Source organism: Emiliania huxleyi (assembly GCF_000372725.1).
Source record: "Emiliania huxleyi CCMP1516 unplaced genomic scaffold EMIHUscaffold_327, whole genome shotgun sequence".
NCBI classification, from domain to species: Eukaryota; Haptophyta; order Isochrysidales; family Noelaerhabdaceae; genus Emiliania; species Emiliania huxleyi.
In genome coordinates this window covers 73866-87888 of record NW_005199544.1, presented here as the reverse complement: position 1 = coordinate 87888, position 14023 = coordinate 73866, and the positions used below count along the sequence as shown (strand labels likewise).

The window sequence follows — 14023 nt, the reverse complement described above, 5'->3', positions numbered from 1 at the left end:
TGCCCCCCTCCCCCCCTCTCCCGCAGCCGTGTGGGGCGGGGTCGCCCATCCGGCAGCCCCGCCACTCTCCCTCCGTGCTCCCCCCCCTCCCCCTGGGCTGTAGATCTTGTGCGTGCGCGGCCGACCGCGTCACCCGCGCCCCCCTCCGTTGTCGGCGATGCACCGTCCTCCCCCCCCCCAGCATACCTCTTCCCGCATGATTGTGCACGCGCCTCCATTTGCCCCCCTTGCCTCGCTCTCTCCGGGCTCTCCTCACAGCTGAGCCTGAAGAGCGAGATAGTGTTGCGTGCGGTGTGTGGCCCCTCGGCGCTTCTGCTTCACAGGTTCACTGCGCGCTCGAGCGCCAGCCGCGTGGGCGTGCGTTCGTCTGTGGTTCTGCTGAGATTACAGAGTTTTTTACAAAATGTACACACCGCGGCAGAGAGTGCGCAGTGCGGCGAGATACACTGACCAGCTGGCGACTGGGGCGAGAGCGGGACTCAGGCTGTCCCCAGAGGGACCGAGAGCAGAGGGGGGTAAGAGCTAAGAGAGTCACCGAGCTCTCCGACTCGCGGGCAGAGACGAGACTTCGAGAGCGAGGCCCAGAGCGGGGGCGGTGTCGGCGCAAAACGAACAGATGACGCTCAAGCGAGGGCTAGAGGAGGAGCGAGCGACGGCTGCATATCATGCACCGACCAGGAGTGGGACGGACTCGAATCATCGGCACGGAAGGGCAAGCGGGGGGGTGGCAACAGGTACATGCGCTCGGCGGCCGGCACGGCTAAGGACGGCACAGCAGCGAGCCAGGCGGGGACAAGGCATGCGCATGGAAGGAGAGGGGGGCGGGGGGGCGGGAGGGGGGGGGGGGGGTAGTGGTTGGGGGGAGGGGAAGGGGGCGGTCAAGCCAGGAGCACAAGCCGGCGCCGAAGCGAGACAGCGCGACTCCCCCTCTGGGGGGGGCGGGGAAACGCGCGCGCCAAATGGCGCCCTCAGGTGGGGCAGTCGTCGCTCTCACGGCGCGGGAGACGAGCCGGGCGGCGGGCCCGCGTCCCCGTCGGGGGAGGGAGGGAGGATGGGCCGCGTGTCCGCGTGGCGGCCGGGAGCGGCGCCTCCCTCTGCTGGCCCAGTAGGCGGCGGGCCTACGTGCTGAAGACACAAACCTCGGGGCGGGAACAGGTATTGCGCAGAGTCTTCAGGGCGCCGCGTGAAGACGAGGGGCCACGACGACGGTGAATACCACGGAGTACCGCCGCGTCCAGCGGAGCAATACGTGTCCTCTCGAGCGCTGGTTGGAAGAAGAGGACCCGTGTTCCGCTTCTAGGGGCGGCTGGCCGGTGCGCCGCAGCAGCACCCTCCACGACGCCTCGAGCTGGCGCTGCTGGTCGCGCTTCTTGAGCTCGCGGTCCCATGAGGGCGCGTCGATCGTCTCGCGGAGGCAAGTCTCGAGGTATGACGCGTGCACGCGCGTGTGCTCCTCCTCGGTCCCGCCGAGCAGCCCGGCCAGGTCGGCGCTGGCGGCATGCGTCTTGTTTCGCAGCTCGGCGCAGAGCAGCGGAGGGTCGATGAGAGCCTCGCCGGCGATGGCGAGCGGCAGCGCCTCCAGCGCCGCGAAGGCCGCCTCCGGCTCCCCCGCCGGGGACAGGTCGCGCGAGTGCTCCTTGGCAAACGCCTCGAGGAGCGCGTGCGCGGGTAATCTGGGGCAATCTCGGGTAATCTCGGGTAATCTCGGGTAATCTCGCCTCGAGGAACGCGTGCATGCCGCGCCGCGAGGGCAGCGGCTTGAGGCCGCGGAGCAGGCTGCGCATCGCGGCGCGGGCGGAGAGGCCGAGCAGGAGCGCCTCCTCCGCCAACCGCTCGTGCGGCTCCCCCGTCGCCAGGATCCGCAGCTGCTCGCACCACTCGCCCGCGAGCTGCGAGCGGCACGCCATCAGCCGGCGCGCGAGGTCGCGGGGATCGATGGTGGTGTGGTAGCCCGAGGCGGCGCGGTTGAGGTAGGGGTTGTTGGGCGACCCCTGCCGCCGCGCGATCGTGGGCACAAAATACGCCTCGATCGACTCCGTCCGCGTGAGAGCGTCGAGGAAGGCGGCGCCCCCGCCGGGAGGCGCGTCCTTGGCGTGCGCCTCCCACGCCTGGCTGAGCCACATGCCATGCCCGCGCTCGTTCATGTATTGGAAGCGCTCGAGCTGCGCCTGCGCACCGGGCGGCGGAGCGGAGTGCGTGAGTGAGTGAATTTTGGCGACATTGAGGGCCGGCCTGCAGCATTGGCGACGGCGGCTTGCGGCGAGGGAAGTGATGGTGGCATGGACGAGGGCGGCGGCGGCACGGGCGAGGGCGGCGAGGGCGGTGGCAGCGACGGCGGTGGTGGCGTGGCGAGAGGAGACACACGGACCTCCACGCTCTTTGCCATCAGCGCGTCCCTGAGCGTGAGCACCTCTGGGTCGTCCGGCCGGAGCAGGAGGTGCCTCATCTCGACTGCCGCCCGCCACGGGCGGTGCGTCGACAGTGGAATACGGGCAGGTGAGTACCACGATGGAGGAGCGGCGACCAGAAGCGACAGCATTTCGGGAGGCCAGCTGGCTGGTCGGCTCGGTGAACTCCTTGATTGACGGGTACATTGATTTACCGAGCATAGGCCGAGGGCACGCCCCGCGAGGTCTCTTGGGTCGACAGGATCACTCCTTGGCACCGTGGAGTGCTGGGGGGGGCGACAGGGAGGATGTGGCCTTGAGTTATGTGTTTGCCGACTCAGGGTGTGTGGCAGCCAGCTGGCTGTGTGTCTTGTGAGCTTGTTTGTGTCTGTGTGTCGCTCGTGCGTGCCGTCATCATCTGTCCAGCGTCCACCCATACCGCGTTGGTGTCCAGTCCGAGCTTGGCTGTTCTTCACCTTACTACCTACCTACCTACGATCACAGCGGGAGGAAAGCGGCGAGTCGCAATTCCAGGGGTCGTTGTGGCGGGCCACCCTGTCCAGAAACTAAGGCATGGATGCCGATCTGGGGTCTCTCGACCGAGTCTATGAAGCCCTGGCCGCTCCCGGCCGGTGGTGGCAAGGTTAAGCAACCGAGCAACGGAGATGGTGCGGGAGTACGGGTGTTCCAGGGGGTCACGACACGCACCGACCCTTCATGAACCGAAAGGCTGCCTGCACCCGGGGAAGGCACAGTAATCCGGGCACGTGTTGGGCGCCCCATTCCGTCTGGGGCTAGGTCGGCTCAGGGCCCCGTCCACTTCCCTCCCGCTTGGCGCGTGATGATGAGGAGATGCCACCCAGGCCAGCCAGGGCAGGGGCGGAGGGCGAGGGCGGAGGGCGGGATGGGCGCCAAGCGGGAGGGAGCGGACGGGGAGGGAGGGGCGCACAGGCCAGCACGCCTGCCCCGACTGAGAGCTGAGAGTATACACGTGTCGACGCCCGCCGAAACCCCCCCAAACCAGAATGTTACAGTTGTACAATGACTCCCTGCACGACACTGGGCACGGAACTAAAACCAGAATTTCACAACAAAGCTCCCTCGCACGACACCGGGCACGGGACTGGCGCGCACTGGCACTAACACAGGTACACCCGCCCGCCCCCCCCCCCCCCGCCACAGACAGGCAACCTCATTCATTCACAATTCTGCGATTGCCGTGTGAAGAACGACCGAGATGCGCTGCTTCTACAGCCCCAGCCAGAAGATCGGCCCGCGAGGTGGGGTGCTAGCATGAGACCGATCCGTCGCAGTTCGGCTCTTGCTCCAACGAGCGCTTGCGCTTCGGCGGTTAGTGGTGTACTCACCTCCGAGAACCCTTCGGGTCGCTCCTCATGATCGCAAACCCTGTCAGCAGAGTCCTCCTACGGGAATGTACGTAAGAGCCACATACAACGAAAAAGCTTGGCCGGCTCCAAGTGCTCCAAGTCACTCCCTACCTGCCTTTCCCATCCTGGCTCGTCGATCGCCGCCGCTCCCACCCACCCACCTTCTCCTGCCAGGTAGGTGCGGATTGTAGAAGAGCGGCTCCATTAGGGCCACAAGAATCGCACACGGGGAGCGGCTCAGGGTCCAGTAAGCCGCGGAATCGCCAAATGTCACTTGTCACAACCCGATCCACCCAGCTCCCCCAGGGGCAGGGCTGGACCCCTAGTCTGTGCCCCTGTGCTTGGGACGTTCGTGGAACTTGGAAGCTAGGGCAGACCAGTGCCATGACATCAAGATAAAAACAATAGGGAGCTCCACAAATCAGGTTCAATAAAAACAATAGTGGCGGCTGGCGGCGCTACAGCCCCGAAAAGCTGGCGAGCGCCGGCGCCGTTCCGGTTCCCGCCGACCGCTCTGCTCCCCCTGGCGGCCCGCCATGGATCGAGACGCCACTGTGGCGAGCGGATTGCGACCCGTGGAGGAGGCCCGCACGGACTTGCCCGAGAGAGTAGAGGGAGCTGCTAAAGGACCCAGCTGGATGGCCGTGTCGCCGCGCCAGCTGCGGGAGCCTCGCCGTCGACATGGAGGTCGGGAGGATGGGCGACTCGTTGAAGACGTCCGCCAGCTGCAGCACGGCGGCGTGACCAAAGACGAGCATGTTGAGGTCGTTTGCGAGCGTGTGCGAGGTGGACATGCCGGAGGTCAGCAGCGCGGCGCCGCTCGCAAAGACCTCGCCCGTGACCAGGCGGCTCGGGCTCATGGCGAGCAACGCCATGGCGACGAGGGCGCTGCCGTACACCAGAAACTGCGCCGCGCCCACGCTGCTCTCGTACACCACCCCCATCAGAAAGTGCTGGAAGGCGCGCCTGCGGTAGACGTACGCGACGCCGCCGTAGGTCTCCACCTTCTGCTCGAGGATCTCGTCCGTCAGCTCGCCCGCCCCGCCCTTCTTTGAGCTCCACTGGTAGATCTTGTTGACCTGGTTGCCCGCCACGCCGCCGTACCTGCGCGTACCAGGAGGCGTCGGACGCTGGTGTCGGAGCCACCTGCGCGGCGGCGGCGGCGGCGGCGCACGCCTGACGTGCCACATCGCCTTCAGGTGCGCCAGCTCCTCCAAGGAGCGGCGGTAGTAGCCAAAGACCAGGCAGACGCAGGCCATCGCGCCAATGGTGGAGGCGACGTACAGGCACGGGATGATGAGCCCGTAGATCTTGCGCGTCAGGATGCCAGAGACGAAAGTGGCGAGCAGGGTGCAGACGACCTGTGGCACCTCAAAGACGAAGCCCCACACCTGCTTCGGCACAATCACCGTGATGAAATCCACACTCACTGCCGGTACGCAAATACGGCGCCCCGCACGTGGTTGACGGCGTGGAAGACGATCATGTCCTGCAGCTGCGCGCAGGCGCCGCCAGTGAGCCGCGCCGCCGCCTTCTTGTGCTCGCGCTTGCGGTCCATGCCGAAGCGGGTCGCCTCCGCGTGAAGGTTGAGCAGCCTCCGCTGCAGCACGTGGCGCAGGTGAAAGCGCACGCCCGCGAGCGGCACCTGAGGGAAGCGCGGATGCATGGGGACACGTCCCGGGTACAAGCCGACGAGTGTGCCGGAGATCTAGCACGTCGACTTGGAACTGGTAGTAGAGGCGCGTCTTGGCGGTGGCGGTCGCCACCATGCCAAGGCAGAGGACGACCAGCTCAGTGCGGTCCGGCGACGCGTCGTCCTCGCAGGCCTGCTGCACGCGCAGGATTGCCACCGAGAGCAGCGTCGAGAAGACCACCGGCAGCACGCCCAGGGCCGCCTTGAAGAGGAGGCAGCGCTTCACGCCATGCTGGTTGCCTGTCTTGTAGAGGAAGCGGCAAAAGGCAAAGCAGAGGCGGAAGAAGCCGACGTCCGCCCGTGTGCCGTCGGGCCACGGCATCGCCCCAATCCAGTCCTTCTCGACGGGCAGCTTTGGCGGTTCCTGCGGAGCCAGCAGCTCATCCGTCCCGCGCCAGAGGCGGTTGCGGTTGAGCCGGTACCACCGCATCTCGGCGGTCCGCTCGCGGTCGAGCGAGAGGTACAGCGACCGTTGGATCTGCGCCTCGCGCCCCTCGGCGAGGCCGTGCGCCTCCACCGGGTCGGCAAAGGCGGTGCCCGAGACAAAGGACTCGGAGGCGGAGATTGTGCTCGGCAGCGGGCTCGTCACAAAGGGAGCGCTCTCGGCAGGCGTGAAGCGCTGCAGCATGCCTCGCGCAAACCGCACAAAGGGCGACTTGGGGCTGTCGTCTCCCGTCCCTGCCGATCCCTGTGTCCCCATCGTCTGCCGCTCGCTGAAGGAGCTATCCTCGGCGAGGAGGGGCAGGCTGAGAAAACTCCCGCTCATCGAGCCCTTCTTCACTCCCTGGTTCGGCGACGGCATGTCCCAGGGCAAGAGGGACGCGCGGAGGGGGAGCTTTGGTCTGGGTTCGGTTCTCGAGGTTCTCGAGGGGGATATCGTTGGCCGCGTTGGGTAGCGAGGATTGGTGTGACGCGATCCACGCAGGCGTGTTTTCTGACGGTCGACCGTCAGTGCACGGATTTGCCCCTTCTCCGACTGCCCCGGCTAGTTCACGAGTTTCGCGGGAGTGACCCCATGCGTCAAACAAACCCGAGACCTAGCTCGGGTGGGTTGGAGGGGGCTCGCCCCGTTCCTCCCCATCGGGCCGCATAAGCGGCCACGCCTCGCAGATTCGTTTTCGCGCCTGGGTCAGGCGCGCGGGGCATCCCCCGGGTCGCTCGACCAGCGATCCGAAGAGTGGCCGCTATGCGAGGGACAGAGCGGGGCCCTCGGGGTACGCCTCGTCCGGCCCCCTCCGAGGGAGGAAGGGAATTGCGGGGTCCCCACGGGCGCCTCAGTTCGGCCTGGCTAATACTTGCCTTTCGGGGAGGGGCCTCCGTTACGGCGCAATTTAATGGAGTTTTCTTCTCTTTTTAGAGGGGCTTGCCGTTGTAAAACTTTTAAATGTACCTGTGTTAGTGCCAGTGCGAGCCAGTCCCGTGCCCAGTCCTGTGCCCAGTGTCGTGCGAGGGAGTTTTGTTGTAAAATTCTTTTTAGACTCGCTTCAGCTGGCGGCTGGCTGGACGGCTCATACAAGGAGCTAGAGATGTGCTCGATCCCGTCAGCTCGACGCTGACGGGACGCTTACGCATGTTGTTCGTGATAGCCCTGGCGCTGACCACATACGAGATCTTCTCAGTCAACGAGCTCCGCGACAGCATCCAGCGAGCCAACACGTCAACGCTGTCACTCCTGCTCGCCGAGCATGCCACCTACCGGCTTGGAGGCTCGCCTCTGGAGATTCACGGCCGCCTCCGAGTGCAAATCTCCGGCCGGGAGGGCACTGTTGTTGACGCGGCTGGGCTCTCGCGTGCGTTCATCGTCGCCGGCGGAGGCTCGCTGGAGCTTCGCTCGCTTTCGGTGATCCGCGGCGTCGCAAACGCCTCAGACACAGACGGAGGCGGAGGCTGTGTGGTGGTCAGACCAGATAGCGCGCTGCGCGCCACCGACGTCCTCTTTTCTGAGTGCGCGGCAGTTACCCAGGAGCGTGGATGGATGGCTGCCGCCGGGCATACGATGGCCCGCAACGCCCTCGCCGACTTCAATATCCGAGGCGGCGCGGACGGCGGGGGCACGGATGCGCAAGGCGGCGCGATCGCATCGCATGGGGGCACGATCTGGCTCGAGGGGTAGCCCGCCGACATGCCCTCTGGAGGTATCATACGCAAGCGCCATGAGCAGAGGCCCTCCCTGGTCGCAGGTGCACGCTGCGCAACGCGTCGGCCCTCGATGGCGGCGCCATCTTTGTGTGGGGAGGCTCGCTGCTCATCGAGCACAGCCGCTTCCTCGACTCCTCCGCAGCTCGCGAGGCCGGCTGGTGCGGTTCTCCAGCGCTCCCGTTCACTCTCTCTTACCCCGTCTGTCTCACCGCCGTATGCACCGCCTCTCTCCCACGCTCGTCTCACCGCCACGCACCGACTCTCCGACACAACCTACCACCGCCCCTCCTCCCACCACCGCCCCTCAGCATCGCCATCCTCGAGGGCGCAGCAGCGGACGTCCGTAACGCGACGCTGCGAGGCTGCTCCGCCGGCGGCGACGGCGGAGGGATCTTCGCCGCCGACGGCGCTCAGATGGTCCGCCTAGCCCCTGCCGCCCTCCGCCTCGCCCCTGCCGCCGCATCCCTCCGCCTCGCCATTGCCGCCGCCACCCTCCGCCTCGCCCCTGCCGCCGCATCCCTCCGCCTCGCCCCTGCCGCCGCCACCCTCCGCCTCGCCCCTGCCGCCGCATCCCTCCGCCTCGCCATTGCCGCCGCCACCCTCCGCCTCGCCCCTGCCGCCGCATCCCTCCGCCTCGCCATTGCCGCCGCCACCCTCCGCCTCGCCCCTGCCGCCGCATCCCTCCGCCTCGCCATTGCCGCCGCCACCCTCCGCCGCGCCCCTGCCGCCGCATCCCTCCGCCTCGCCATTGCCGCCGCCACCCTCCGCCTCGCCCCTGCCGCCGCATCCCTCCGCCTCGCCATTGCCGCCGCCACCCTCCGCCTCGCCCCTGCCGCCGCATCCCTCCGCCTCGCCATTGCCGCCGCCACCCTCCGCCTCGCCCCTGCCGCCGCATCCCTCCGCCTCGCCATTGCCGCCGCCACCCTCCGCCTCGCCCCTGCCGCCGCATCCCTCCGCCTCGCCATTGCCGCCGCCACCCTCCGCCGCGCCCCTGCCGCCGCCACCCTCTGCCTCGCCCTCCCACCGCCCTCCGCCTCGCCCTCCCCACCACCCTCCGCCTTGCCCTCTCCACCATCCTCCGCCTCGCCCTTTCCACCACCCTCCGCCTTGCCCTCCCCACCTCCGCCTCGCCCTCCCCACCACCCTCTGCCTCGCCCTCAAGGTGCTCGCAGATTCGTTCGTCGAGGAGTGCACGGCGGAGGGCAGCGGCGGCGCGCTCGCCCTCGACGGCGCGTTTGTGGAGGTGCACCGCAGCGAGCTACGCGCCTGCATGGCGCTCGAGTCGGGCGGCGGCGTGTGGGCCTTCAGCGGCATGGTTTCCGCATCCGACCTGCGGCTGCAGGGGTGCGGCGCCGAGGAGGACGGCGGCGGCATGTACCTGCTGCACGCGTCGGCGCGGCTGCTGCGCACGAACATCGAGGGGTGCGCCGCCGGCCGCTCGGGCGATGGCGACGGCGACGGCGGCGGCCTCGCGGTCCACGGCGGCACGCTCACCGCCTCGGAGGTGCGGGTGGTGCGCTGCTCGAGCGTACGGGACGGCGGCGGGATGCACATCGGCTCAGGGGCGCTGGTGGTGCTGACCGCGTCGCTCGTGCAGGAGCGCCTCACCGCCACGCACCGCCTCCCTCCCACACCTCTCTCCCACGCCTGCCTCACCGCCGTACACCACCACCGCCATGCGCCACCACCGTCATGCACCACCACCGCCATGCACCACAGGAGTGCCAGGTCTACCTGGTGCGTGGGCGCGGCTCTGCTGTCTTTGTCGACCGCGCCGGCGCGCTCGAGCTGGCCAACTCGTCCATCCTGCGCTGCCACTCGCGCCTGTACGGCACGGCGTACGTCGAGGGCATCCCGACGCCGAGCCGCGGCAGCGAGCTCGCCCCGAGATCCGCCGAGGGGAGAGATCGGCCGAGCGCTGTAGGCAACCTGACGTTGAGCCACGGCTCCGAGCTCGCCGACTGCGACGGGCACGACATGGGCCTGTCGGGCTCCTCAGAGGACTCGCGGAGGGGGGGCGTGCTGTGGATCCGCCACGGCGGCGTGGCCCGCTTGCTGCGCTCCCGCGTGGCCGACAACCGCGTGTACGACCTCAGCGCGCCAAAGACCTTCTTCGCCGTGGCGAGCGTGGACGCCGGCGCGAGGCTCGAGGTCTTCCACTCCCTCTTTGAGAACAACTCGATCACGTCCGTCACCGATGACGGCGACGCGGCGGGGGCGCGGCTTCGGCCGGCGAGAGCGCCCGAGATGGAAGGAGACCGCTCGAGGCTGTAGGCGCCGCGGCAGTGTACGTTCACTCAGGCGGAGAGCTGCTGGCGGTGGGGATGGACGTGGAGCTCGCTTGTGGCGCGACACGCAACCCCGCGATCGACATGGACGGCGGGCGGGAGGAGGGAGCCGACGCACCCCCGTCGCTCTCGCCCGAGGCCGCCGCCTTTGCCGACTACCACGGCGTAATTGGCCCAATCTCGCGCCCGGCCACGCAGCCCGCGCCGCCCGCTGTCCGGCTCTTTGCGCTGCGCGCGTGGGTGACGCCTGCGTGCGAGGTGCGGAGGAGCGCCGCGCAGGTCAGCCTCGCCCCTGCCGCCGCCTCCCTCCCCCCCGCTCTCTCCACCACCTTCCCCACCGCTCTCCGCTTCGCCCTCCCCACCGCCCTCCGCCTCACCATCCCCACCGCCCTCCGCCCCGCCCTCCCCACCGCCCTCAAGGTCGAGGCCCTCGTCCTGCGTGGGCAGAGGCCGGCGCGCTGCGACGCCGACCCGGCCGTGTGCGCCCCGCTGGCTATCTGCTCCGATGAGGCGGTCGTGGGCGGGGGCGGGCTCACGGCCCCCTCGTGCAGCTGCGAGCCGCCAAACGTGCCCGCCTCGGGCGCGCCGGACCGTGGGCTGGCAGCCGTTCTGCCCGAGTTTGGCTGCCTGACGCCGCGCTTCGCGTCGGACGTCACCGTCCTCGACCGCGCGGGGACCGGCGTGCCCCACATCGTGATGGAGCTCACCAAGACGTCCGAGAACGAGCGGGCCACCCGCTCGCTGCTCCTCCACGTCGGAGGCACACAGGAGGCGACGCTGCGGTGCGGCACCCACCGAGACCCCCCCCCCCCCACACCCTCCCCCCCTACCACGCGCGCGCTTCACTCCACCGCCACTCTCACTCACGGCACCGCTTACCGCCGCTTCCCTCACCGCTCAACGCCGCGTCGTTCACCTCCCCCCGGCCCCGTCCCCCCGTGGCGCCATTCTCCCCCCCCCACCCGCGGTGCCCAAGGTGGAGCGTCGACCCCGCATCTGTGCCCAGCTACCTGCGTGTGGCTCCACTGACCGGCACGCTCGGCGCGACTGACCGGCACGCCAACTTTCTCAACGTGAGCGCCGACTCGGCCGGCATGCGTGAGGAGCTCGAGCCGCTGCTGACCACGCTCAACGTGACGGTCGACGTCGGCGGCCGCGTCCGCGACACCGTCCTGCTGCCGATCTACACGATCATCGCCACCACGGCGAGCGCCGCGACCTCGATGTGGGGCCTGCCACAGCCGGACGGCCGCTGCGTCCCGCGCGAGGCGAGATCGCCCGAGATCGCCCGAGAGCACCCCTGCTGGATCAACCGAGATATGCATCGACCGAGATCACCATCACCGCAAGATCACCGCGAGATCTGCGTCCCGCCCCCGCGCAGGGCAAAGCGAGGGCCCGCGCGTGGGCGCACTCGGCGCGCCTCGCTGACATGAACATGCACATGTCACATGCACATGTGCTCTGCCGTGCCCTGTAGGCGGAGGGAGGGCCGCTCGTGGTCGCCGTCGGCGAGACGGTCGCGACGGAGTTCACCAGCTGCGACTTTGAGGCGATCGAGGTGCCGGCTCACAACCTCGCCGCCCCTCTCCTCCCCTCCGCCGTTGCCGCCCCTCCCGCCTGGCGTTCTTGCTGCCGCCGCTCTCGCTCGCCGCACCGCTTTCGCCACTCTCGCACTCGCACTCGCACTTGCACTCGCCCTCGCCCGCCGCGCCGCCCTCGCCGCCGCCTCTGCCTCCGCGCTCTCCACCGCAGCGCTCGCTGCTGCTCAGGTGGCGCATCCGGTGCCCTCGCTCCGCACAGAAAGGCGCGTCGCGCCCGCACCCTCTCCCCCCTTGCCCTCCCCCGCACCTCCATCGCTGCTCTCGCCGCCTCCCCCGCCACGGCTTCGCCGCTTCCGGTGCCTCAAATGTGTCCCCCCCCCCCTCCCTTCCGCCTCAAGGTCGACCGCCTACTCGCCGCGCCGCTTCCGCGTGGTGATGTGGGACGGAGATGCGGGCGACGCGCACGACGTCCCGTTCGAGTACAAGGAGCGGGGCATCTACGCGGCGGGGGTGGCCCCCTCTCGCACCGGCGACTTCACCCTCCACTTATACCTTGACGACGACCCCTGCGGCTGCGAGCCCGACAGCCTCCAGAAGGGGCGGTCGCCCGACGCGCTAAGCACAACGCATTGCGCCACCCTTGCCGTGCGCGCTGTGTGCCCGGAGGGCCTCGTCGGCACGGCCGACCGGGGCTGCGGCTGCCCGGTTGGCTTCGAGGCACGCGGCGCAACTTGCGTGCCGCATCTGACCCTGCTGCTCATCCTCTGCGCCGCCTGCTCGGTCGGCCTCCTCCTCCTCCTTGGCCTCTGCGTCTGCGCTCGGCGCTCGGTGCACCACCGGCGACTCGCGCTCGCGGCGGCGGCGCGCGAGCGGCGCGCGCAGTTGCGGCGCGTGCGCGCGGCGATCAACGATGCCTCGTCGCTGCGCTTCCCGTTCTGCGTCATGCCGTTCCGCAGCTTCGCCGCCTTTGGGCGGCTGGTGCCCTTTGAGGAGGCGCGGCAGCGAACCCCCCTTCACTCTCCCCCCACCCCCGCCTCCTCCCTCTCCTGCACCCTCGCCTCATCACCGCGCCTCCCTCTCCTCCGCCGCCCCAGGCGCGCAGCGAGTCGGCCCTTGTCTTTTGCGACACGTGGGACAGTGCGGCGAGCTTCGCCGCCAGCCACCCGCTCGTGTTCCTCTCGCACCAGTGGCTGTCGTATGCCTCCCCCGACCCGGACAACGCCCACTTTGAGCACATGGTGCGCGCGGTGGAGGCGCTCGCCGCCGAGCGGGGCTTCTCGCCGGACCAGTGCCACATCTGGCTCGACCTGCACTCGAGTGCGCGCTCGAACGCACCCCTTGCCCTCTGGGCCACCTGCCGCCGCCGCCCGGTCAACCCTCGCCCTCCCGTGGCCACACCCACCGCCGACGCCGCACCCCCCCCCCCCCCCACCCCAGCAGGAGGGAGACCCGCCGAGCAACGAGGCGACCAAGGCGCTGGCGATCGGGGCGATCGCGATCTTCGCCGCAACCACGTCCCACTTTGTCGCGTGCGCGCCCGAGACGCTCCACCTCGACACGGGCCTCCTCTGCAGCCGCGACACATACCTGAGCCGCGGCTGGTGCCGTCTCGAGCAGTGGGCCTTCATGCTCGCCAACGGCACCGACTCTATCTACTTTTGGGGCGACGCCTCGGGCGGGCTGCAGCGCATCGACAACGTCTCCTCCTGGATTGAGACGAGCATCAAGGCCTTGCCCTCACCTGCCACGCCGCCGGGCCGCCCTCGCCGCCGCCTCTGCCGCCGCCCCCTCCACCGCCACCCGCTCTGCTGCTCAGGTCTTCCTCGGTGAGTTCACAAAGGGCGAGGACAAGGAGCTGCTTGTTGACGTCGTGCTCGGCCTCTACGGCCTCGCCTTTGTCTCCAAGCTGCAGCGGGCCGACGGCGCGGCGGAGCGGGGCGGCGGCGCGGGCATGAATTGCGACGCGCTGTGGGAGCAGCTGCAGACGCACAAGGCGGCCATCTTCCCAGCGGAGCTCTTTGGCGACCTCGTGGAGCTGCTCGAGACGGAGCTGGCCGAGGCGATGGCGCAGGCGCGCCCACACCGCACAGTCGTGCCACGTTCGTAGCACTGATGGTGGTTGATCCTCGCGTCGGGATTCCTCCGGCGCGCCACACCTAGCCCCCGTTCACCCACTCGCTCGACCGCCCTTCCCTCCTTCACAGGTGAGCGGTGACCAAGACGGCGAGCGCTGGCCGAGGCGGCCGCAACGCCGCACCGAGGGCAAGAGCAGCCGCGTCACCGGCCGCCCTAGCCCGGATAAGCGTGAGTCGTTCGCGCTCTTTGACCGTCACGGCTTTGACGACGTGCTGCGGGCGAGCGGGAGGCTGTACAAGCGAGCCTGCGAGGCGAGAGGGCGGAGCACTTTCCATTGCCCGCGGGGCAACCCTCTCTTGCACTCGACCATGCGTGTGTGACCTCCGTGTGTTTACGTAGCTGTGCAGGACATTACATGCACATGTATGAGTAGTGACCCGGCAGATCTGTGTGGTTGGTGAGTTTTAAGATAATATGCACCTCAGTATTAAGTAAGAGTAGATCTGTG

General features: G+C 68.9%; 2 protein-coding genes across 2 annotated transcripts; one reads left to right on the top strand and one right to left on the bottom strand.

Annotated features, from left to right (window-relative positions):
• Positions 1-373: 373 nt before the first annotated feature.
• On the bottom strand, positions 374-2558 carry EMIHUDRAFT_444474 (hypothetical protein). The gene is made up of 4 exons (XM_005773782.1): positions 2369-2558; positions 1719-2168; positions 1312-1648; positions 374-1118 (listed from the first exon to the last, which is right to left on the bottom strand). Exons 1-4 carry the CDS (start codon positions 2537-2539, stop codon positions 991-993), a joined length of 1086 nt encoding a protein of 361 aa, XP_005773839.1. The 5' UTR covers positions 2540-2558; the 3' UTR covers positions 374-990.
• A 4480-nt stretch (positions 2559-7038) lies between these two features.
• Positions 7039-9881, top strand: EMIHUDRAFT_241242 (hypothetical protein; the record flags this gene model as incomplete). Its single annotated transcript, XM_005773781.1, has 6 exons — positions 7039-7577; positions 7649-7765; positions 7916-8024; positions 8794-8922; positions 9112-9198; positions 9396-9881. 6 exons carry the CDS (start codon positions 7039-7041, stop codon positions 9879-9881), a joined length of 1467 nt encoding a protein of 488 aa, XP_005773838.1.
• Positions 9882-14023: the final 4142 nt, after the last annotated feature.